Consider the following 25,819-nt stretch of genomic DNA (forward strand, 5'->3'; position numbering starts at 1 on the left):
CTGTATGGAGGATGGATAAGAGAGGGAATCAATTGGAAGCCGGGAGATGCATAAGGATTCTGCTTCAGTCATTCAGGGGAGAGATGATGAGGCTCTGAACTAAAATGGTAGTCACCTATTTGGAGACTAGGAGAAAGAAAAATGTTGTGGAGGTAAAAGCAACAAGATTTAGCAACTGATTATATGTGAGGATTAAGGGGAAAGAATTAAGAAAAACTGTAGAATTTCAAGCCTAGAGAAATGGTGATATCCTGACAGAAACAAGGAAGGTAAGAGAAAAGGATTCATTTAGGGGGAAATATAGAAGCTACTTGATACAATGGGAAGTACAGAGGTTTTGAAAGCAAAGGGCTAGAGTTAAAAACTCATCTGTCACTCACCCACTACTTGTCACTTCCTACCTGTGTGACCCCTGATAAGTCTCTAAAACTAATTTGGGCCTCAGTTTCTTCATCTATAAAATCCGAGTGTTGTGCTAGGTTACCAGGGCTAGTTATTATTCTTGTATCCCCAGCACTTAGTATTTTGTGCTTAGCTTATAGTAGCTGTTTAATAAATGCTTATTCATTCAAAGTCAGTACATACCTGCATAATTATTGGTGCCATCTGTAATAAGGGAAGAACAGAATATCCACATTATTTCACACCACAAACCAGAACCCGAACCAAAACCAGAACCAGCACCTAAATTCAATAGTAAAAATTTAGGTTATTGAGTTTACCAGCAAGGAAGCCCCACATCCATGGGCTGAGAATCTCCAAAGGAGCAAAAGGACAAAGCTTATATAGTTTGGGCAGGAGGTAAATCAGGTATGGAATACCTCAGAAAGGGATAAGACCTGTTCCTGGGTCCTTGCAGGGTGTGAGGAAGGATCCCTTGATCAGACAGAAGGACCCATTGGGAGGCTAATAACCAGAAATACTCTTCTTCAAATGAGCTATCTCTTGTAACCCCACCCTAATAAGTTAGACTGTCCTCAGTGTTTCAGCAGTAAGGAAGACTGCAGAGTGGAGGTTACAATACCGCCTGGGTCAGGGGCATGATAGAGGAACTGCAGGCAGAATGGAATTGCTTTACCTTTCTTGGCTTCCCAACCCTCTATTCTATACCCTACAAATGGGCATTCAGACTCTGTTTAAAGACCTCTAGTGAGAGGCAGCTAGGTATCTCAGTGGATTGAGAAAAATGACCAGAGTTGGGAGTTCCTGGGTTCAAATCTGACCTCAGACATTTCCTAGCTGTGTGACCTTGGACAAGTCACTTAACCCTCATTGCCTAGTCCTTACCACTCTTCTGTCTTGGAACCAATACACAGTATTGATTCTAAAATTAAAGCTAAGGGTTTAAGTGGGGGGAATCTCTAGTGAATAGAACTCCCCCATCATATCCCTAACAAACCTCCCAAGGCATCCCATTCTACTTTGAGATGGTTTGCCTCTTTGAAACCTCCACTTGTTGCTCTTAATTTCTGCCCTCTGGGCAAAGCAGAACAAATATAATCTCTTTCACCAGAGGGTCCTTCAAATACATGAAGCCAGCTGGCATAACCTTCCTAAATATCCTCTTCTAACCAGACCTAGTTCTTGTTCAACGAGTGCTCATATTACCCAATAATGATAATAATAACATTTATGTAGAGCTTGCTATACCTCAGGCACTATGCTAAGTGCTTTCCAATCATTATTCCATTTGATCCTTACAAGAACCCTGGAAGGTAGGTGCTATTATTTCTCCATTTTACAGGTGAAGGTATAGAGGCAAACAGAAGACAAGTGACTTGCCCAGTGTCCCATATCTAGTGTCTGAGGCCATATTTGAACTCAGATCTTCCTGCGGTATAGCCTTTTGAGGGTAGTCAGTCATCGGTGACTCCTCAGTAGATCTCCCAATCCTTACTATTATTATCTAGTGTGTTAGCTCTTCTTAGATTGCATATTTACACTGTTATATGGGTTGTGATAGCATGATTTAACATGATATAGCAATGTTTTCATTTTTTGAAGGATTCCCAAGATGTTTCTAATATGTTTTATATTTGTTGGCAATCGTAACATCCCTACATCTAATCTAATTTCCTCATTTTAAAAAGGATGAAATTGCAGCCCAGAGAAGCAAAGTAATTTGCTCAAAGTCACACAGGAAGCAGTTGCTGATAGCAATAAAAATAGTGATGATGATGATAATTACATGTGATCACATAATAATGGCATGTGATGGTTTATAAACTGTTTCCATTTTTATCCTTAGAACAACCTGGAAAGTTGGGGCATTTGCTCATTTTATAGTCAAGGAAACTAAGGAAGTCAGAAGCAAAGTCAATCAGTAACTATTTTGAGTATCTACTATGTGGCACAGATAGTGTTAAATACTAGGGTTACTAAAGAAAAATGGTTCCCACCTCCTCAAGGAACTTACAATCTAATGGAGAAGGACAGAATACAAAAAGAAAAAGTGACAAAGGAGGAGAGGAGAAAGGAAGGAGAGAGGAAAGATATCCAGTATGGGGCATGAAGACTAGAGCCTGGGGGGAAATGAAGAGATGACTAACCAAGATGACTAACCAAACTAACTTTAAACGGAGGTTTTGGAAGGAGTTTGTACCCATTTCTAATAATTCCTATTGTACCAGGCTGCATAGCTATCTGACACTTTTACTGTCTCTGAAATTGGTCATGGCTTTATCCTCTAATTTAGCTCTCACTGACTGGTAAATCTGAATATGTCAAGTGGAGTCCATAAGGGGAGAAGGTCTGCTGGTCTTGGGAGTCAGGAGACTTTGAATTCAAATTCCAGCTTGTTGCCTAACAGTGTCACCATTGGCAAGTCACCTCAGTTTCCTCATCTGCAAAATGGGGCTACTAATATTTCCACCCCCCTGGACTGACATGGTGATTGTGAGGAAATCCTAATCTCTAAAATATCGTGTATTTTTGCACTAAGTTACAAAATGTTGGCTCTTAAGTAACTCACCTCAGGCATAGGAAACATATTCAGAGCCTGAATTAGATTGTGTCAAAGGAGAATGTGAAAGGGAGGTGTGGAAGTCATCAATCAAGGTTTAAAATTGTCATTTAAAGTCTCTTTTACTTTTCGACAAACCTCCAGATTCATCCACACAATAGATTGTAGCCTTGATTTTCTGCTTTCCATTTCGCATGCATGAGATAGTACTTTGTGCCTTTCTCCTTTTGTAGTTCTTAGTAGTGCTAAGAGTGACCCGGCTGCCAACTTCCTTCCCAGCAAAGGTCCAGGAGTGCCAGCTATTATGGGGCAAATGGAGTGTGTGATGGGACTTATGCTACTGAAATCCCGAGACCTTCCCTTTCAGACACTTGAGTCCCACAAGGGGGCAACTGCTGAGAATAACCTTTTTGCCTATTGTGTAAACATCTGTAAAGGCTCCACTGACAACAATTATAGTCTCTCTAGCTCTACCAGAAGCAGCTGAAAACAAATGCTGTTGTGCCTCTTGAACACAATAGTTCATCTCCTTGAGGGCTGGGGTTTTGTGTGGAGTTGGAGGGCATAATGTTTGAGATTCCTTTGTTTCAGCTTCTTTGCTTCTCACTGCCTTCCTCTTTTTCTTCTTCTCTTTTTATCTTGTTTTGTTTTCCCCTTGGTAAGGAGGGTAGTCAGTCATCAGTGACTCCTCAGTAGATCCCCCAAACTGCAAAGGTCCATGCTAACTACGCCTGTTCTTCTATGGCAAAGGGAGAGGGGGATGCTGGGCGATTTAGTGCCTTCTCTTTCCTCCTGGCAGTTCAGTCCCTGGAGGGGGCAACTGCTGAGAATAACCATCTTGCTTACTGTGCGAACATCTGTAAACAGGCTGTCGACAGTACTTATTGCCTCTTATACCCTCCCCAGAGCTGCTAAAATCAAACTGTGTAGCTCTCGGTGACGATAAATTCTACCCCCTTCCCTGGCCCCTGGTGCTTTTCAATTTTGTCAGGAGAAAAGTGACAGTGAGTAATAATTTATTCACATGTCAGGAAATAATTTGAAAAACGTCAAGGAGAAAAGAAAAATAGGGTTGAGAAGGATTACTTTAAAAGACTTGAAGTTCGGTGACTTCTCCTCCCTCCTTCCTACCCCCCAAATGCCCAGGATTTGAAAGAAAATTTGAAAGCTATGTGGATAGATGAATAGAGCTATGTGGTTGGCGGAAAGGGAAAAACACACTTGCAACAATCAGCCAAAAGACTCTCCATCTTCCCTTCTCACCTCTAGGCAATTTTAATTATCATTGTCTTACTCTAGCAAGCAAGATTGAAGAGAATCCCACCCAGCATCTCCTTTGAGGGCATTAATTCAGAGTTATTCCTCAAGTGAAAGTGAAAACTGAACCTGGCACAGCCTAAGGAAAGCAAAGAGGATAAAAGAATTAAGTGAGCCGAGCCCAAAGGCATGGGGGTAAAGGGGAATAGGGGAAACAAGGATTTCTAATTGATAAAATTAGAAGTGGTGGGCTTAGAGCTCAGCTTCACCTTCAGATTTCAGCCATCCAAACACATCTTCCGGGCCTTGTTCTTTAGTTGAGAGTTGACAGGAACTAAATTTAAACTAACTCATTTTCCTATTTTAATCTTCCTTGGAAGAGAGGTCAGAAGACAATGAAACAGTGAGAGACATGTAGGATGTGCTGCCCACTTGTGAATGCAGAATCTTTAATACATCTGTAGACAAATGCCCTTTTGTTTCAAAGTCAAACCCTGTTTATTAATGAAAACCTTAAAAAAGACTTGCCATGGAGCTGAGAACAATCAATCACTGATGCACTCTTAAACATCAAATGACACAAGCCAAGTTCTTAGAAAAATGCATTAGCCTACCTTTTAAAATATTATTTCTTTTATGTGAAATTTTATGGGTGAGTTTTCTTCTACATAAATCAGGGAAGAAAGACATATTCTTTGCTTCAAAGATCTTGCTTGCTGACTTAGACCTATCAATGGACTCAAAATGTACCAGTCAGCAACCCCACTTTGCTCAAAGAAACATTTCTAAAACCTAAAGCCAGAGGGACACCAAGATCTAGTTCATCTCCTTCATCTTACAGATAAATTGAGACCTAGTAATCTGGTAGGTAGATAACCATGAGTTTATCACAATTAATGGGATTGTTGAGACACTTAAGAAGGAATTAGGATTGTAGTGTTGGTTGTATATGATCTTGGATTGAGTTGGAAATGTACCTTGAACCACAGATATTTGGGTATGTCCTGTGAATAAATTGCATAGTAGTTTAGAGCAGCAATTAGGCTCTTCGTCATAAGACTATTAATGAATAGCCTAATGAGGCAGCTAGGTGGCATAGTAGAGTGCCAGGCCTGGAGTCAGGAAGACTTGAGTTCAAATCCAGCCTCAGATATTTATTAGCTATGTGTCTCTGGGCGAGTCACTTAACCCTGTTTGCCTCAGTTCCTCATTTTTAAAATAAGCTGGTGAAGTAAATGTTAAACCATTCCAATATCTTTGCCAAGAAAAACCCGAATGGGTCCAGAAGAGTCAGACATGGCTGAACAACAAAAGCAACAACATTAGTGAATAAGGGATATCATTCCTTTCTAAAAGAGTCCATAATAAGTGACTCTATTATGATGCTCTAGAGTCTAGAAGAAAGAAGTCTATTCCAAATTTTAACTGATAAAGTCAGGATGAGGAAGAAACTATTTAGCCATGTAGCTACCAACATAAAGCATTTTAATTTCTGGCTCTGAAATAGAAAAAAAAAGTATATTAAGATTTTGACAGAAGAATGTACACCAAATCCTACAAGTGCATTTATCTCTCTTCCAAAATACTCCAACCAACACTCCCGCTATCCTCATCACCATTGCTATTTTTGAAGGCCCTCCATGGGGCATGATGCTATGTAACTAATAAAACAACTAATAAATGTCAAGGCATCCATTTTATTTCAAATGTCACACTGAAGGATAACTTTGCTGCCTTGTACACATATGGGCTTATGGTACACTTCTTATCCCTCTTATCTTTTACCTCCCGATAGGTCAGTGTAACACTCAGAAAGCCAGGAATTTATTAAGCAATAGATTCTGGTGTTTCTTTGTAGTGACTTTAACTTTGAATTAGAAGTCACTTAAATGTCAAAAATCTCCACTCAAGAAGCAGAATAAGACATACATTTTTGGACATAGCTAATGTGAAATTGAGAATAGAGTAGGAAAAAAGAAAAGAAATAAAAAATAACCATGTAGGCATCTTTTTAAAATAAATGCAGCAAGTAGAACAGAAGACCAGGCAAGGAGAACATCTTTGAAAGCTACCAGTTGAATGCAGGAACCACTATGAGAATTCTCTCAAACCAATTTAAAAGAGCTCCTTAAAAAGAATGCTGGAATGATAAAACCACAAAACCAACAAGGGGATGGAGTAAAGTAACCCTCCTGCAGAAAAGGACTTGAAATAAAGGCACAGAGGATCTATTTCACTGAGGTGAGAGGGGAGCTGGAAGTAAAACTGCAAACAGAGGAGTCCATGCCACCCACATACTATTCCAGGTTTGGAACCTGTGCACAAGCCAACTTTGAGACTCAGAGGCCCTACATAAGCCAACAGCAGAGTACCCCATGCCCATCCCCTTGAAGTTCTAAGCACTAGCAAAAGTCTAGGGTGAAGCCCCAAGCCCCAGTACAAGACAGTCCATGTTGGCCTGCAGTGAGACCCCAAGATGAGCACAAGGATGCTCTGAGCCCTGCAAACCATCAGCAGTCTCCAGAGGAGATTGAATCAGCAATGGGAAATGGCTTTCAGAGTTCCCAGCCAACAGACCATTATACCACACTGGAAAATCTGAAACTTGTAAAAACCCAGAAATAGAGTTTGAGGATAGTAGCAAGGAAAAACTGGAGTTTAAGAGAGTATGCCCTCTACCCTGAGAACAGAGTCTACCTTTAAGATAAAAGCAAAAGTCACACACACACAAAGAAACATAAAAAAGTGTTTTATGAAGGCAAAGAAGAGCAAGGCATAGACTAAGTTGGGGACAATGAGATCAAAGCAGCCATATATAAAACTTTAAAGAAAAATGGGAATTGATCTCAGGCTCTGGAAGAGCTCAAAAAGGAATTAAAAAACCAAATAAGAGAGGTAAAAGAAAAACAGGGAAGAGAAATGCAAGTAATGTAAAAAGAAAATAACAACTTAAAAAGCAGAATTGGCCAAATGGGAAATGAAGTTCAAAAATCCAGTGCAGAAAAGAATTCCATAAAAGTAAAATTGACCAAATGGAAAAAGAGGTTCAAAAGCTCATGGAAGAAAGTCATTCTTTAAAAATTAGAAGTGGGCAAATAGAAACTAATGATTTGATGAGACATCAAAAAAAAAAAATAAAACAAAATTTAAAAATGAAAAAATAGAAGAAAATATGAAATATCTAATTGAAAAAAACAACTGACCCAGAAAATAGATCCAGTAGAGATAATCTAAGAATTATTGGGCTACCTGAAAATCATGATAAAAGAAAGCCTATATATCATATTACAAGAAATTATCAAAGAAAACTATCTTGATATTCTTGAACATGAAGATAAAATAGAAATTGAAAGAATACACCACTGATTTTATGCAAATTTATTTTACCTTTCTGACACTCAGTTTCCTGATCTGTAAAATGTTGAGTTGAACTAGATGGCCTCCACGGGCCTAAATTTATGACTGTAAATCAGGAAAGTAACATATTCAATGTAAAGGAGACAGTAGCCTTCGAAAGAAGCATATCATAGTCCTGTGAATCAATGAATCAAATTAGTTTGTCCTAAACACTTCCCTAGCTGCTAGAAAAAAAACCAAAACAAAACAAAAATAGTCTCTGCCCTCAAGAAGTTTATATTCAAATAAGAGATATAACATATTGGCAAATAGAAGATAGATTTAGAGGGGAAAGCACCAATCTCTCTAATAACCAAGAAAAACCTTCTGAAGAAAGAGTTCCTTGAGCTGAGTTTTAATGGAAGATAATTATTTTCAACAAGGCAAGAATCTAGGACAAGGGTCAGCAACGTATGGCTCTCGAGCCATATCTGGCTCTCTTGAGGGCCAGATATGGCTCTTTCTGCAGGAGCCATAAAGTCAATTTTTTTTCAGGCACTGTTACAGGAGCGCACTGTGAGCACTGTATGGCTCTCACGATATTACATTTTAAAAAATGTGGTGTTTATGGCTCTCACGGCCAAAAAGGTTGCCGACCCCTGATCTAGGATAACTTCAAGAGACTCATGTGGAAAAAGGATATCCAGAGATAGGCAGAGTGCAATTATAAATTGAAACATACCATTCTTCACTTTATTCCCTCCATGACTTTTTCAGTTATTTTTCTCTAGTGTAAGCAATATGTCTCTTATTTCACAACATGAGTTATAGGGAATAGAGATATAGGTGTTATATGATTATATATATATATATATATATATATATATATATATATATATATATAGAGAGAGAGAGAGAGAGAGAGAGAGAGAGAGAGAGAGAGAGAGGAGAGAGAGAGGCTATATCCTGGGAAGGGGAGAAGTGGGAGGGAAAGAGGAGAAAAAAAAGAATCAGGCATAGATTTTTGGACATAACCAATGTGAGAGTTTTTTCTCTTAGATAAGCATATTTATTATAATTTATTAAAAATTTATAACAAATCATTTTATTATTTTTACATATTATATATGCTATACATAAAAAATTAAAATAAATGGTAACAAAAAATGAAGATAAGGATTCCAAGTACATGGTTTACAGTACTTCTCAATGGGTACAATATCTCTGTTTCAGGAAATAGACCTTTCGGAGCCCAGCGTGACCATTGACCATTCTTATGATTTTTTCACATCACTTATATTCCCCTTGAAAATTATAACATTTCCATTCATATCGGGGGAGATTGCCATCACTCACAAACAGACTACTTGTGAGAAGAGCACTTTGAACTTTCCAAGGGAAAAAAAGCACTTTGTTTCATTTACAAATAATGAAATCTGAGAGTATTTTTGTGAAATGATATGAAGCACAGAAGTTAGAACTGTGTCCAAGTCCTAACTGTAATACTCTCTAGTTGGACAACCTTGGACAACTTATCTCTCTGAGCTTTAGTTTCCTCATATGGAAAATGGAATTAATAATACTTGAATTACAAACCTTACAGGGATGTTGTGCTGAAATCAATTCAAAATAAAGTCTGTTTCTATAAGGAAGCACAGTGTAATGGGAAAGATGCTTGATATTGAGTCAGAGACCCTGAATTAAAAGCTAGACTTTGCCACTTAACTTTCTACATGACTTCAAGGGAATCGTTTTTACCTGGGCCTCAGTTTTCTTACATGGAAAATGAATGTTGGACTAGATCAGTGGTATCAAAGTCAAATAGAAATGGGAGCCACTAAACCATGCACAGGGATCCTCGAGGGTGCATACTGACTTAGAAAAGCACATATTAACATAATCTTTGTTTTATTGTGTTTTTAATTATTTTGTTAGGTATTTCCCAATTACATTTTAATCTTGTTCAGGCCATACTTAATAGTATTGCAAGCCAGATGGGTAACATTTTTGATACCTCTATACTAGATGATTTCCTAAGGCCTCTTCCATTTCTGAATCTTCGTTTATATGTGATTATTTCCAAAAGGAACTTCAGTAGTCCAGTTGTAAACTACAACTTCTTGCTCACTTTAGAAAGTAGGTTATAAATTAGACTAATTTAACAGATAAATAAGAAAAATTTCCAAAAGAAGAAAAGGTCATTGTCCTGTAGAGGCACATTTCATTTTATATGCCATTTCCCTAGAATATCGGCCAACTCTTAGCCAAAAGAGTAATGTTATCCATTTTTTAAAGATAAGTTCAGTCTTAAGTATTATAGAGATAAGTAGCTCAGTGATGAAGAAATAACTTGATTTCAAAGTATTGGTTTAAGAAGATTTTTTAAAAATAAAAAGCAGATAATTTTGATAACATGAGAAAATCTGACCACAAGTGAAAAAAAAATTGATATTTCCATAGCTGATACTCAAGATTAAAATGCTTTTTGGACAGATACTCTGGAACCACATTAGTTTCCAACCTGCAGGCCATGTATCTAGTTCATGAATAAATAGTGTCAATACACAGATAAACAAACATAGCATATATAGATATACATGTATAAATGGTATATGTATATATGTGTGTATATGTGTATATCAAATGGCCTATATACATGCATACCTAGAATATCTATCACGTGGTATACATATATGTATAAATACATATATCATGTATACAGTTCCCCAAGTTGATCCTAGATTTCAGGGTTCATTCAGTTGACCAATCCATTGCCACCTAGAATACTGATAATGTTTCTGGTTCTGGGAGGTGAAGCAGCAAGTGCCTTATAGGCAACCAGCCCTGCCCAGAATTTTATAGTTTGCTTCTAAGATACTAGGGGTATAATACAATCCAGTCCAGTAAATCTGATCCAATAAATATTTATCAAATGCCAGGCACAGGGATAAACACTGGAGATACAATTAATAAAAAGAAAGACCAGCTCTTCCTTTAAGAAGCTTACAGTCTAAAGAGACAGAAAACACACAAAAGATGGCAAGAAAGGGATGGGGGAGGGAGAGTCAAGAAACTAGAGGGTATCTTGTTTATGGAATTGAAACCAGAAGAGCAACAGATACAGGATGAAGGAATCTGAGAGGCCAGTTTCTTCCACATATAAAGTAAGTTACAGGAAGAAATTTGGTACTCTGCCCTTTAGACCTCCAAAGGGAAGGGGAAGGGGAAGATGAAGGAGGTGAAGAGCATCGAGGCTTCAGTTAACAGCATGGTGGTGATTTTTAACATGATGAACTTAACCTAGGAGAGACATCTTGTTTACTGGAGTTAAAACCAGGCAGGGCAGCAGATGCAAGGTGGAAACCTCTCCACTCCAGACATTTTAATTGGTGGACCTCCATGCTTTCAACTCTCTTTTTCCTCATCTCTACCTTCTAGTTTCTCTGTCTTCTTTCAAGTTTCAGTCAAAGACCTAGCTTCTGCAAGATCCTTTTCCCAGTCATCCTTCAATCCAAGTGCTTTCTCTCTGAGATTATTTCCAATTTATGCTATTTCTCATCTGTACATAGTTGTTTGTTTGTCATCTCCCCCCATGTGAGCTCCATGAAAACAGTGTTGGTGATTTTTTTCCTTTCTTTTTATCCCTAAAGTTTAGCCCAGTGCCTGGGTGCTTAATCAATGCTTGTTCACTTGACTTAGAGGGGTTATTCTGAGGACAAAAGGGAGATTTTACAAGTTCACCAATCCAGAGTGAGCACAGACTCCAACTACCTCTGAATACACCAATCAGAAGCAGGCCAAAAAAAGGCTAAATATGGGGAATTGGTAGAAGTCTTTTGGACCTACCATTGATTTTGCCTGTTTTTGTGATGGTAACTGGATGAGACAGTGGAGAAAATGTGTGGCTTAAAGCTAGAAAGAATGCATTTGGGAGTCTATCTCAGATACTTACTTGCTGTGTAACCCAGCAAAAGTCACATAACTTCCTCAGGCTCATTTTCCTCATCTGTAAAATGGGGATAATCATAGCCCCTACATCACTGGGTTTTTTTTTTTGTATTAAATGAAATATTATTTGTAATACATTTTACAAATCTTATATATAATTGCTAATTGTTATTAATATAATATCCTTCCTCCTTCCTCTGGTAGAAATGGGCCTAATGTGTATAGGTATGATGATTAATAAATATAAACTTATTTATAAAATATGACTAAATTCATAGTAACTTATCATCTATTTTTTTTTAGTCCTTGAGTGACTAATAGCACAACTACTTAATGTATAAAAGTTCTTGAACCTTTATGATGACATAAAGAGTGGGTCCTTCCTCATACTTGAAAAGATGGAGAACTACTCAGGAATTTTTTTATACTGTTTATTTATTCTAAAGGCAAAGATGTATGCATGTAGATATACAGCTTGTATATTAACAGATCTTGATCTAAGCCCCCAGATAGTAAATTCCCAATATCAAAAATATGTTTTTAAATAACTTTCCTTTCCTGTTTTCTTTTAGGACCAATGCAAGAAACAATATATGATTTCTGGAGAATGGTGTGGCATGAAAACACAGCCAGCATAATCATGGTGACCAACCTTGTGGAAGTGGGGAGGGTAAGTTCAATTTGTACTAAAGGAAATGACCAAATGCTTAGCCAATTACTTAGTTTGGGATATCAAATAACAAATAAGCTAAGTATTTACAGAACCACATGTTCTCCTTAAAATACGAACTATTACAACTCCTCCTCCAGCTGCTGCATTGGACTATAAATTATCTTTAAACACAGCTTGCTTGCCTTTGTTGCGATGGCAACAGACAAGAAAACCATGCAAGATGTAAAAGCCTGGCCAATGCTGGGCATACAAAATCATCTCCAAATACACTATAGATGTTTATTGTTAGGTATCAGGCCTGGGTGTGTGCTACATTATAAATGTAATGGAAAATTTCCCAATTCTAGGAAATAGGCCTTAAAAGTTAGAAACAAAAAACTCAGCATAGGACTTTAACTGACTCAGGCAAATACCTTGATCACTTCCCCATCTTTCAATTTTAGGGCTTGTAAAATGAAGTTGAGGGGACTTTCCAGGATTCTGCATTGGCGAGGGAATTGGTACTACTGTGTATCATTGCTGTTTCTATTTATCCAGGAAACTCTTGAGTAGCCATTGTAAACCATGTGAGCAATTTCTTGTAAACAAAATTTATAAGTGAAAAAATAAAACTTGGGGACTCCAACTGCTTTAGTTTAGAGTCCACTAAATGAACACATCTGTTTAATTGAAGAGAAGAAAGTAGGAAAAGACCACCATGAATGGCAAATACAATAGTTCATCAAGGCTGCCATTTAGTTCTCTCTACTGACCCAGGCACTTGAAGAGAAAATCAGAGAAGTAAATACGGCTATCATGTCAGTCACCTAATTGTGGTTGGCGCTATGCAGGTGGTACCTAAAACAAAACGAAAAAAAAAAAAACCTTTAAGATGAAGCTGTTCTGTGTATTTAGCTTTAATGGGAAAACCCTTTGTAAACCCCTTGACTATGTCCTAAATTTTTCCTTCCTCTCTGTATTTGCAGACATCTTTTCCTTTAGAAGGAACAGATTTCCACTACGCACCTCACATCCATCCTCATCTCCATCTCTGCCTAATGAAATTTTCTTACTTAGATTCCATTTTCTCCATGATCCCTTCTCTGAAGCATTCGTAATTATCAATTAATCTGTAAGCATTTAGTAAGTATTTACAATGTACCAAGCACTATGCAAAGCTCTGGGGATAATGAAACTATTCTTGCCATGAAGAAGCTTATATTCTATAAGGAATGTGTGTGTGTGTGTATAGTGTATAGTGTATAAATGTATAGAAAATAAATATATATGAAGACAACAACAAGGACAGCAAGGCTAGTTTTCATGGACAGTAGAACCTCTGAAAAGGTGTAATGAACAATGGAAATGAAGATTGGATTTGGGTTGTAAAGAGTTTTTTTAAATAACAACAATAAAAATAATGACACTAGTTAGAATGTATTTAGAGCCTACTATGTGCCAGAGACTGCAGAGTGCTTTTGAAATGTTATATTTGATCTTTAAAATAACTCTAAAAGCTGGATGACCTCAGAATACACATGGCTGATTTAATTATTTAGGAAAGAGAGCAGTTATTCTAGAAGAGTAGGATATGTTCTGACCTAACCACTCCCAGGATGTAAAGCTCTATAGCTAGCATTTGTACTGTTCTTCTGTGTTCAAAATATGTTTAAATGTTTAAAACAACAACAACAACAACAACAACAAACAAAGGGCTGGTCCCTTTAAGCAAAACCCCTGCTAAGAATCCACTTTGAAACTTCTCTGGAAAACAAGTAGTGTTAAAAAAAAAAAAAAAAACCAGAATTAGTTAAGTAAATCTCTTCAATGTTAATTAGAAAGGATTGAGGGAGTTAGGGAGGGGTTAGGTATTAAGAAGAATATATACTTAAACTGAAGACTTCTAATTCCAATCCAGTACTTTTTTCTCTGCAATTTAAATTACCTCAGCTATTAAATAACATGAGAAAAATGTTATTTTACCATGATTAATGTTTAAATACAGTACTAAAACTTCAAATACACAACACATAACCCTGACACTATAGTTACCTATGTGACCTTGGGCAAGGTCCTTTCTGGGCCTCACTCCAGTCATGTACAAAATGAATGAATTATATTAGACTATTTCTAACTTCCACCTCTAAATCCTAATACCCAAGTCAGCTATCATATCACTGAATAATAATACCAGCTAACATTTATATAAGGCTTTATGGTTTGCAAAATGCTTTACAAAAATTGCTATATTTTATCCTCACAACAATCCTATTGGATATAGGTGCTATTATTATCCCCATTTTATAGTTGAGGAAACTAAGGTGGACATTTACCTGACTGGCCTTGAGTCACGTAGCCAGTTAGTATCTGTGATCAGATTTGAACTTGAGTCTTCCTGAGTCAAGGTCCAGAGCTCCATCTACTAATCCACCTAACTACCTTTTATACCTTCTTCTTACTACAAAATAAATTGATATTGATAGGGAGAAAAAGGCATTTTGTCTTAAGAGTTAGGAAAGGGGAATCCCTGTCTGACTTTGCTTCAATATATATTCTTCTCTGCTTCAAAATCAGTTCTAGTCTCACAATAGTATTATGTAACAAATAAATAGATGCATAACTTGGGAAAAAATTATTGATTGGTATGCTTATTATCCTGAAGAAAAATGGGGTGGAGGGAAAGCCCTTTTAAGAGTAGTATTCAAACGAGTAGATTTGCAATATTTGCACATGTTAAGGCTAAACATACTACTTTGAAAGGCTTGAGTCAGAGTTGTCTGCTGGGAATTAAGAGTGGAATAAAGGATGTTCCACTCTCTGATACACACACACACACACACACACACACACACACACACACACACACACACCACTAAATTGACTGGGAACTGAAGGAATACCTCTCACTGGGGCAAGAGGAGAGAATGGACCAAGCAGCACAGCATCTGCCAGAACTGAGAACCAGCAGAATCTGAACAGCATTATACATGGCATCTCTGCCAAAAGCAACAAAGCTGCAGAACAGAAAAGACCCCAGCCTGAGCCACTCCACAACAGGTGTAGAAGGCAGAGAAGGCAGGAAACCTAACAAGCTCTCATGTGGCCTCAGTTTCTTCATCTGTATTATTTAGGTTGCCTATCTTACAGGGTTGTTGAAAACAACCAGAAATCAGCATGATTATTATTTTACATATATAATACAAAGGACACAAAGCATGCATTATAGAAGGAATCTTCAGCTTGTCATTTTTATGGAATTGGAAGTATTACTGTGGATGAATAATTATTCAATTCTTTTCTTTGCCTAAGAAAAGGAGAAAAGTCAGAAGAGAAGAGACAACATAAGTTGTCTTGCAGCAAGAGAGGAAATCGAGTCCATTTATTGGTCAATATTTCCTAAGGGTAAATTTTAAAACATTTTCAATCTGCTACCAATAAAAAGCTACTTTTGCTCACTCCCCTCCTCATCTCAGCACTAAAGTCAATAGTGACAATAGAAATATATATGTGCTCAGGGTTGGCACTTACTTATTAGCAAGTAGCTACTATGTCAGAAAGAAGGTCAGGGATTTATATGGAAGTTAAAGTGGTTTTGATTTATGTTTTTAATTTCTCTGAGGCCGGTACTGGGTATTTTCCCCTTAAAAATGGATGTTGTCATAGATAGAATATTCTTTGTACATTGTCACTTTTAAAGGGCTCTGGGTCAGACTAAGGAAGCAGCTAAGTGAATGGTGATCTTAAAATTCAGAAGCCCAGCTACACCTTGAGAATAGTCATAAAAACAGGAAGAATGAACACCTACACATTTCATCAAGGAAGCACAAGTTAATAGAGAAGGTTAGAGTACTCCCTTTTCTCTCTTTCCACTGGGGTCTCTGGCAACCAAGACTTTCTTAACAACCTTACTAATCAGAAACTGCTAGATATAATATCTGATGAACCCAAGTACTTGGTACTGACATTCCAAGAAAAAAGTATTCCATCCACTTCCATACAAGCGACTGGGATTAAACAAAATAAACATATTAAGCAGAAATATTTGCCATACAAAAGGTATACACAAAATATAACACTAAAGTTTAACCAACAGGCAAAATTTGACTAGTTTGCTGTAAAGCAGCAGTGACTATTTAGAATGTCTTCTCCTTGGCATCAGAATTTATCATTTCTTGATTTAGCTATAAAGCTTTTCAGATAAATGTCATTAGTAAATATTATTGCTAACTTCTTTGCTGTATCACATAGAACAATAGGTCTAAAGACTGGAAAAGACCTTAGAGAACATCAGATCCAACTCTTCCATTTTGGAGATGAGGAAACTGAGGCATGGATTGGTTAAATATCTTATCCCATGCCATAGAGGTAATAAGTCAAGCTCAAGTTTAAAATCAGGTCTAATCCAGTCCTCTCACCACTATATCATACTGCTTGTCATGAAAATATGCCATATGTGTTCAATACAGGCATATATCCCTTTATACAAGAATTTTGCTTCTGATTAGTTGTTTATCAAATCTCATTTTAAATTAACTACTCATTGGAGCAAGAACTATGGAGTTTCCCTTTGTAAAGGTAGGAGAAATAATACAGTATAATGGAAAAAATAAAGAGCAACTAGGTGATGCAGTGGATACCTCTTCTTGAGTTCAAATTTGGTCTCAGACACTAGCTAGGTAACCCTGTTTGCCTCAGTTCTTCATCTGTAAAATGAGTTAGAGAAGGAAATTGTAACCACTCCAGTATCTTTGCCAAGAAAACGCCAAATGGGGTCACAAAGGATTAAACATGGTTGAAACTCCTGAATAGCATTAATCATGGATAAAACCAACTGGATTAAAAGTCAGAGGAATAGGGTTCATTTTGCTGCTCTCTTCCTTTGTGACTTTGGACAAGGTACTCTTTCTATTTCTTAGTTTCTTTATCTGTACAAAGAAAAGGTTGAAAATGAATCAAGCATTCTTATCCTGGAATCTGTGAATTTAGTTTTAAAAAATATTTTGATAACTACATTTTGTTATAATTAGTTTCCATGGTAATCTTATGTGTTTTAGTTTATTCATTTAAAAACATTATTTTGAAAAGAGTTCCATAGGCTTTCCCAGACTGTCAGAGGGATCCATGACACACAAAAAAAGGCAAGCTCCCCTTTGACTAAAGAAAGATCTCTAAGGTCTCTTTTAGATCCAGCTCTTCTGATATTAATATTTGTTCAATGGAAAAACCATTAGATGTTTGCATTTTGAGTTGTATAGCAAGGCACACCAATAATTGCTGCTAAGTGGACTGTCTGTCAGTTATGCCTTGATATCCTAGATACATCACTTCATCACAGAAGGCACAACAGTTATATTTCATTTCCCATGATGAACACTTTGCTCTAAGTAAAAGACAAGTATAATACTTAGCTGAAATGTCAAAGAGGACTTGTGCAGTAAACACAGAGACAGTCCAAAACTAACTGCCTGTCTTTTTTTGTAGATGTCATTTTGCAGTGTGCCAAGTTCGTGATGAGCAATTTAACTACCCCCCCCCCGAAAATTCCCCATTCACTTTTTGTTTGTATGTTTGTTTTTTTCCCGTTGGGACCTTAGAAATAGTCCCCACCAGTGACTCTCTCTTTCTCGATTTTTATGGTGTCATCTACTTTTTATTTCAAATAACCATGGAAACTATAGATACACAGTGAGCAACATCTGTGGGGAAAAGGGAAAAATAGACTTCTGGTCTACAAGTACATTTAAATCCATGAGCTTAAAATAACTCAATAATTTCAAATCTAGCAAATCATTAAGAAGTCAACCTTTCCGAATGTCTCACCAATTTTTAGGGCTCTGGGAACATGGCTAAGTTTAGGGACTTATCAAAACTTGTTCCCACTGGTATCTCAGATTGTGCTTACCCAGAGATCCAGGCTGCTTTAATTAATAATGAGTTTACGGGAGTCTGCCCTTGAAAACTCAGATGCTTTTTAAGAGTTTTGACAAGAGGTCATGTCACCTGAGGGCAAAACAAGAATTTTACCTCCCTATTCCTATTGTTAGGTTTGCCAATTTGTTTAGAGATGACTTGTTTGTAACCCAAGTTTAAAAACAACCACTACCACCCCAATTTTTTTTTTTTAAAGAAGTAACAATGGCTTCGTTTTAAAGGGCAGGAGCTACCTTCTTGTCTACTGCACAATGTGAGTCCTTCATGAATTAGGCATGAGGGAGGTGGTATGTTTTGTTTACACAGGCTGTCTGGATATTCATTAAATCTGTTCTAGGAACTTGCTCTTTTTTTTCCCCTTTCCCTCTTTGTCGCCCTGAAGCACTAGGCATTAGGAGGCTTTAATTGCAGGTGGAGGAGCCACTGTGAGACCTTCCCTGATGCTGGCACCTGGTGCAGAATGACACAGTCCTAGCATTCCCCTCCAGCAGGGTCCCCCAGTACATCTGCCAGTATCTGTCATTATCTAAAGCTTTCTTGTCAAAACCACGCATCCCCTTTAAGCCGCGTGTTCCAGAAAGGGACCCTTGTCAGTTTTCCTGGCACCTGCAGACTACAGCACACCTGGCATTTAAATGGCACCGGAATGTGTTGTGATTGTTTTCCCTCTTTAATGAACCCACCAGAGGGACATTTAGCTTTTATCCAGTAGCCTGTTACCCAGCCACTCACATTTGCGCTGTTTGGGAGGAGAGTCAGAAACTCTGTTGTGTTGTTATACTAATCCATCTGCCAGAAGTCTTATAACCAAATCTGCAGGACTCCCAAAGGAGGCGTTTGCACTGGTAATTTAAGCTAATGATTTCTAAACATATTTAGTCAGTTTTATGAAGACCTCATTAGAATGTGACTGTTTATTAAAAATCCAAATGAGGTCTCACAGTCATTTAGGAAAATTATTGTTGAATTGCTCTGAACAGTTCCTGTAACAGGTGATGAAATGTTTTGAAGCTAGTAAAGTAGGGGCCAGGGACAGAAAGCAGAGATACTTTGTCTCCCTCAAAATGGAAGAACCCAAAAATATACCTTTAGGAATGTGATCCTACTCCCAGTGGGGTTGGTCTAAGCCTGTGATTCTTTTCAGGAGGTTGCCAGAAGAAAGGGTAACAAAAGGAAACAAGAAAAATGTTTGAATGATAAGCAGCAGCAGACATTTGATTCCAGAATCAGCTTTTCAAACCACAACCTAAAAGGAAGATTAAAGATCTGAATGTTTCTGAAATATATCATGGTCAACAAAAAAACATTTGCTTTTCCCAAATAACCTACTGATGTAGGAATGTTGAGAGAAGTAGTAAAGAGGTGGTGTTATCCATTTTCATGTTTATAAACTGGAAATTGTGATGAATTACACATTTTTATAATGCTAAATACCAAGAATGTCTTGGGGGAAATGGCCTAATACATCGTACGGTACGATTAACAGCTGACAAATTAAGATCTCATTGCAAATTCTCAGGTGTTACAGTTAAGGCATCAATGTTGTATTTGAAAGGAGGAGGTAAATTATTTTTGTAGCAATTAACAGACAATTTCCTCCCTTGAACAATCATTACTATCTTTCCCTAGATTTTCACAAACCAGATTTTTAATATTGGTGTTCTGTGACCTGGGTTAATTACCACATACAGCCTCCTATTAATGACTCACATCGTTTAGGGGCAATTCATTTTCATACTAACACATCCTCCACAACTTGATAAGATTGATTTGTCATTTTTGACTGTGTTGTTTGAGATGAATGACTAAATTGTGAAAATATAAATTGGTTTGGTTCAGTATTCCCTTAGAAGTCATTAGCATCCAAGGATGTACCAAGTTCTGATAAGGCAGCATTACCAGTTACTTCTAGCAGTAAAAATGTTGTTGGAGACCAGAATCATGACACTAACATAGAGTTATAGGAAAATTGGATATGACCACTACCATCGTAATTTAATGACAATTTCCTCTCTGTTTTTACTTCTTGGCGCCCAGGTGTGCATGACACCCAGTTCTCAGTTCAGTATCCAGAAGACCATGTCCTATTCAGTGCAACAATATTTTTTTGTTCCTTTCTGGGATGTGCACCAAACTTTTCAGGCTTCCAGCATCGGGCAGCCTCTTCACTGGAAATTCACTCTGCCCCTGGCCTTCTCATACAAGAAGTATATTCTATCCCTGTGGCCCATTCCTCTGATTTGTTGGTTCTTCTCAGAACCTCCATTTTAAGGAAGGCATTGAGGCCAGCCTTCGCTTTATTGAGGGTTCTACTCCTGACTCTCCAAACATTTTCTAGCATGCCCCGATAGGTACCTTCTCTCCCCAGCCCCATTTCAGCAAATTTTATGTTTTTTTCCGCCAGATGCCCTTTACAATGTAGGCTTCTTGATGCAAGGACTATCTTTCTTTTTGTTTGTATTTATATTCTCAATGCTTAGTTCAATGCCAGGAATATAGTAAGCACTTAATAAATGCTTCTTGACATGATTTGAAAGGGATATGAAAGATTCAGTACTCCAAATAATTTTCCTATAGAAAAAAAAAAACCTTATTCTAAAACTTTTACCAGGGGAACCAGACATCAGACATTCAACCAAGGGAGTTTCCCTGGCTAACTCATAAGAAGTATCTGGGAGAGACTGATTGTTTCCATAAACATGAGCATAGTTTTGTCTTTGGGCCAGGGTATTGTCATATTTGAGGGTGCAACAGTGCTTTAGTATACACCCCTAAAATTCAAAAATTTAAACAATTTTTAAAAGATCAAGTTTAAAAAATTTGAGAACACAACCAAAATAGTCCATTTTTCTTATATCCCAAAGAAATGGAATGCAGAATTCTTGCTTAGAATGGCCTATTCTAGCTCTGATCTTGAACTCTCCACTCACCTCAGTGAGGGACTTTGCTTCTTTGTCTATGAATTATCTAGTCTCTTCCAACTATCAAATTCGTATGAAGGATCTCACATTTCTCTTTGGGTTGTTTTGGTTTTTTGAGAGATCCATTGTGTGTACTTTGAATAATGTAATTAATATTATTAAAGATTTAGAACTTATAAAGAACTTTGAGATCTTTGAGTCCAATCTCCTCAAATAGATGAGGAAAAGAAGACTAAGGTGATCAGTTTAGTGATCAATTAATAAACATCTTTAAAAATAGGTGTAATGAGACATGCTACATTTTAATAAAGTTATTGTGAGCATCAAATCATAGGCATTAGGATATGAAGTTACCTTAGAACAGTAAAACCAAGCTAATTAACACAAGATAATATTTTTAAAACATCTAGCATATGGTCTGGTACATAGAGTAATTAATTGTTGTTGTTCGGTTGTTTTGGTCATGCCCAACTTTTGTGACCCCATTTGAGGTTTTCTTGGCAAAGATACTGGAGTAGCTTGCCATTTTCTTCTCCAGATTGTTTTACAGATGACGAAACTGAGGTAAATAGGGCTAAGTGACTTTCCTAGGATCACATAGCTAGTAAGAATCTGAGGCTAGATTTGAACCCAGGTAGATGAGACATCCTTACTCCAAAGTCCCACACTCTATCCACTTTACCACCTAATTGCCCCTTCCATTTCCCTTTCCAATGTTTCAGGATTATTACATAGTTATTAGTTAATAATAGTATAGCCTACATTCAAATCAAGTCATCTCCAAATCCAGTTTTCTTTCTGCAATATAACACTATAGTTAAAAGGTTTTATTAACTCTAAAAAGCTATATAACAATGCCTGTTATTGTCATGAGAATACAGCAAGATCTATGATTTCCCTCAGCTAGATTTAAACTAACTGTATTACCTAGTAAACAAAGTCTCAGGACTTACTTGGGGAATTTGAAGGTTAAGTGACTTAACCTGAGTCACACAGCTTGTAAGCTTTAGGGGTGAAATTTGAACTCTGGGTTTCCTGATTTAAGGGCTAGTTCTCTATTTTGAGAGACAACTAGGTGACACAGTAGATAAAGCATCAGACCTGGAGTCAAGAAGACTCATCTTCCTGAGTTTAAATATGGCCTCAGACACTCACTGGCTGTGTAACCCTGGACAAGCCACTTAACCTTGTTTGCCTCAGTTTCCCCCTCTGTAAAATGAGCTGGAGAAGAAAATGGCAAACCACTCCAGTATCTTTGCCAAGAAAACCCCAAATGAGGTCACAAGAGTCAGACACAACCAAAGCAATTGAATAATAATATATACCCTTCTACTCTTAAGGGAGACTTAAGATGTTTGTCTCCATTTTCTCTTTAAAGTTTGATTCCAAAGACATTATAAGGATGAATTTTCAATGGGGCTTATGGAATGAATCACATGTCTTCTTAGGCCCAACTGCTACTTCTCTGGGCTGACAGACCTTCCAAACTGCCGCCATACTTATTAAATTCCATTTAACTTTCCTATGTCTTTCTTGTCCCTTCTTTCCTTAGTTTGCATGACAAAACCATAGAATTATTGAGAGGATTATTGGCTTCCTCTGGGGTATGTACAACAGAAGTGAAAGACAAGGTGCACTCTTTACCCATATCTCTATTCTTTCGGATTCTTTGCCTCCTTTATAATTACAAGGCTCAATCTGAGTGAAGACAAAGCAGATAGAGAAGATGAGTATAATTACAAAGCAAACTACAACAAGCATAACCTAATATGTATATAAACACTAACGGTAAATGAAAATGAAATCACAGGTTTCCTATTTCCTTTCATTCTGGAGATGGAGACTTTCTGACATGTTACTCTGTGTGTATGCGTCTGTCTCTCCCTCTGTCTTTCTGTGTTTCTGTCTCAATGTGTCTGTCTGTGTATTTATCTGTCTGTTTGTCTCTCACTCTCACTAGCCAATTCATTCCTTAGCATTTATTTCAATACAGTTTGACTTAAACCACAAGTTCCCCTTTTTTTAAAATGTCATTTTGGTTCTAATCTATATGAATTGTAAATTAGGATTTCTGAAACAATTCTGCGGCTGGCTATAAGTCATCCCAAGCTTTCAAATCAGCCAGCCCCGATATTGTCATAGGAGCAGGATATTGCAGGATCAAAGCAAATTTGAAGGTCTGAATAAGAAAGTGTGTCTCTCAGAATTCACTCTCCTGGGTTCCCCAGCTTCTCGGCACAGTGTACAGATCAGCTCTTTAGCATTCTCTCTCCGAACCAGGAAGATGAGTATGCCTCTGTGTCTCTCTTCATGGCCACCACTTCAAGCCTGTCACTTGCCTGCAGCGAAACACTCTTACTGCTTTTTAAACAATGAAGCTGGCCCTGGCAAGCCCTCATTATCATCCATTTCTGTGCCTGCTACATTATTCACTGCATTCACTAGTCTGAGCTAGGACTCCCCTGTTGGCTCTCCTTGCTTTCTTTAACTGTACCCTGTGCGATGGACTTTGGGTATATACAGTTGGTCACCTGCTTTGGGGTTGATAAGGCTTTGGGGAGAGGGAGGGATGGAGCAAAATGTGTGGCAGATGGACAAGTGCACCTTGGGATGAATGCATTATAGACTGAAAGCTTTTATCACCCCCACCCCCACCAATCACATTTTTACCTGCTCATGCAGTGTACATCTGTAGATTGTTGGCACTGTAATTGGATGCAATATGTGATGGTCTCAAAGCTACAATAGCCCTCTATTTCTCTTCTGTCCATATGAACATTTGAAAATATTTTTCTCCACCTCCTCAATGGTAGGTATGTGCTGTTCTCTAATAATTACTTCATGAAAAAACTCATTAGTTTTGCCCCTTGTTGCAAGCCAACTTTACTGTCTTCCTTTCCTAACCTGCTAGCCTCAATTCTCTGCTGTCCTTTACCCTGAAGGCCAAAGTTAGACAGCTAAACAGATGGGCTTAGACCAAGGGTTCTTAACGTGGGGTCCATGAACTAGTTTTTTAATATTTTGATAATTGCATTTCAATATAGTTGGTTTCATCAGACTGCCTTAGGGGCCCATGACACTAAAAAGGTTAAAAACCCCTGGCATAGTTTCTTGGTGAGATTCAGAAAGAAAGGGCCAAACTAGTAAAAAATATTCAATAGATTTATAGTTTCTCTACAACTCCTTCTAGCAAGGAGACAAGAAATCTGGTTATCTTGGTGCCTTAATTAAAAGAGAAATTAAAGTAGCATTTTAATAATAATGGAGGCAGTTGAAAGAATCTTGGTTTGACAGTCAAGATACCTGGATTTTACACATGTCTCTGATAATAATTTTATATGTGAATCCTAGAGTACAGTAGAATTATAGAATGTTATGAATAGAAAAGTTGATTTTTTTTTACTTTTTTTTTTTTTTAATTCTTACCTTCCATCTTAGAATCAATACTAAGCACCAGTTACAAGGCAAAAAAAAGCAGTAACTCCTAGGCAGAGTTAAGTGACTTGGCCAGGGGCAAATAGCTAGGTAGTGCCTGAGGACAAATTTGGACCCAGGACATCCTGTCTCTAGGCTGGTTCTCTATCCACTGAGTCACTTCTCCAGGAGTTGACTTTAAATACTTTCTGCCTCCCCTCCTTTTTTGAATGAGGAAATTGAGGTCAAAAGAGATGAGATGCTTTGTACACAACAGACATTTAACCTTTTAACTTCTATATTCCTTTTAATGACAATACCATTCTTCCAAGTCATCTAGTCTAGAAACAACTTAGTAACTTCTCACACCCTAAATTCATCAAGCGCATTCTTACCAACAACAATCTAGATGAAGGTGCTGGATTTGGAGTCTTGACAATTTGAGTTTGAAACTTCCTTCAGCAATTTACTTTTGTGAACTTAGTTAGATAAGTTACTTTCTTCTCTGTTCTCCCTTTTCTTCCCTATAATATGAGAAGATTGGATTCAGTGACCTTTAGATCCCTTATAACTCCAAAATATATGCACTCATGATCGATTTAGGCTTTTAGGACCATTGTCCTATACTATGGCAATCATTTTCTGGCTGACCTCTTCCAACTGTCCATCCAACTCTCTTCACCCATCATATCCTCTTTCTGTCTATACTTCATCCTCCCACCAAAGAAAAATTCATGATGTATAAGTCTGGAGATACCACACTCCCCTGCTCGAAAAACCTTCAGTGATTCCACATTGTCCCCTGAATAAAACTTGATGTCCCTGTATCCAGATATTCAAGGACATCTACATCTGGCTCCAACTTATTTTTCCAGCTTTATGAGATGTTAATATCATTTATGCATTTTCTATATTAGTCAACATATAATAATAATTATAATAATGCTATTCATAACAGCTGGCATTTATATAGTACCTACTATGGCCCAAGCACTGTGCTAAGCAGTATATAAATATTGTCTCATTTTGTCCTCACAACAATCCTGTGAGATATTGGTTCCATTTTATAATTGAGGAAACAAAGGCAGACAGCAGTGAAATAACTTGCCTAGAGTCACATGGCTAGAAAATATCTGAGGCTGAATTTGAACTAAGGTTTTCCTGATTCTAGACCCAGTTTTCTATCACACTGTGCTACCTAGCTACCTAAAGGTTCGCCTTCCCCTTTCTCTACATATTTGTGCCTTGCCTCTGGAACAGACTCTTCTCTGTTATCTGAGCTACTTAAATAGAAAGGACTGCCTATAGTCCCTAGCACATAACAGAAGCTTAATAAATAATTGTTGTCTTGTGGACTGATTTCTTTAAGGCCCAATTCAGATGTCACTTTTCTCATAT

The 25,819-nt window shown here is 37.5% G+C and overlaps 1 protein-coding gene across 1 annotated transcript in view; it reads left to right on the forward strand.

Moving 5' to 3' along the window:
• PTPRM (protein tyrosine phosphatase receptor type M) overlaps nucleotides 1-25,819 on the forward strand; it is a 1,055,867-nt gene that overhangs the window by 966,254 nt on the left and 63,794 nt on the right. The window contains exon 24 of the mRNA XM_044666801.1: nucleotides 12,076-12,173. Within this exon, the coding sequence (XP_044522736.1) occupies nucleotides 12,076-12,173 (98 nt within the window). The remainder of the gene's footprint in view (nucleotides 1-12,075; nucleotides 12,174-25,819) is intronic.

Source organism: Gracilinanus agilis, chromosome 1, assembly GCF_016433145.1.
Source record: "Gracilinanus agilis isolate LMUSP501 chromosome 1, AgileGrace, whole genome shotgun sequence".
Classification (NCBI taxonomy): domain Eukaryota; kingdom Metazoa; phylum Chordata; class Mammalia; order Didelphimorphia; family Didelphidae; genus Gracilinanus; species Gracilinanus agilis.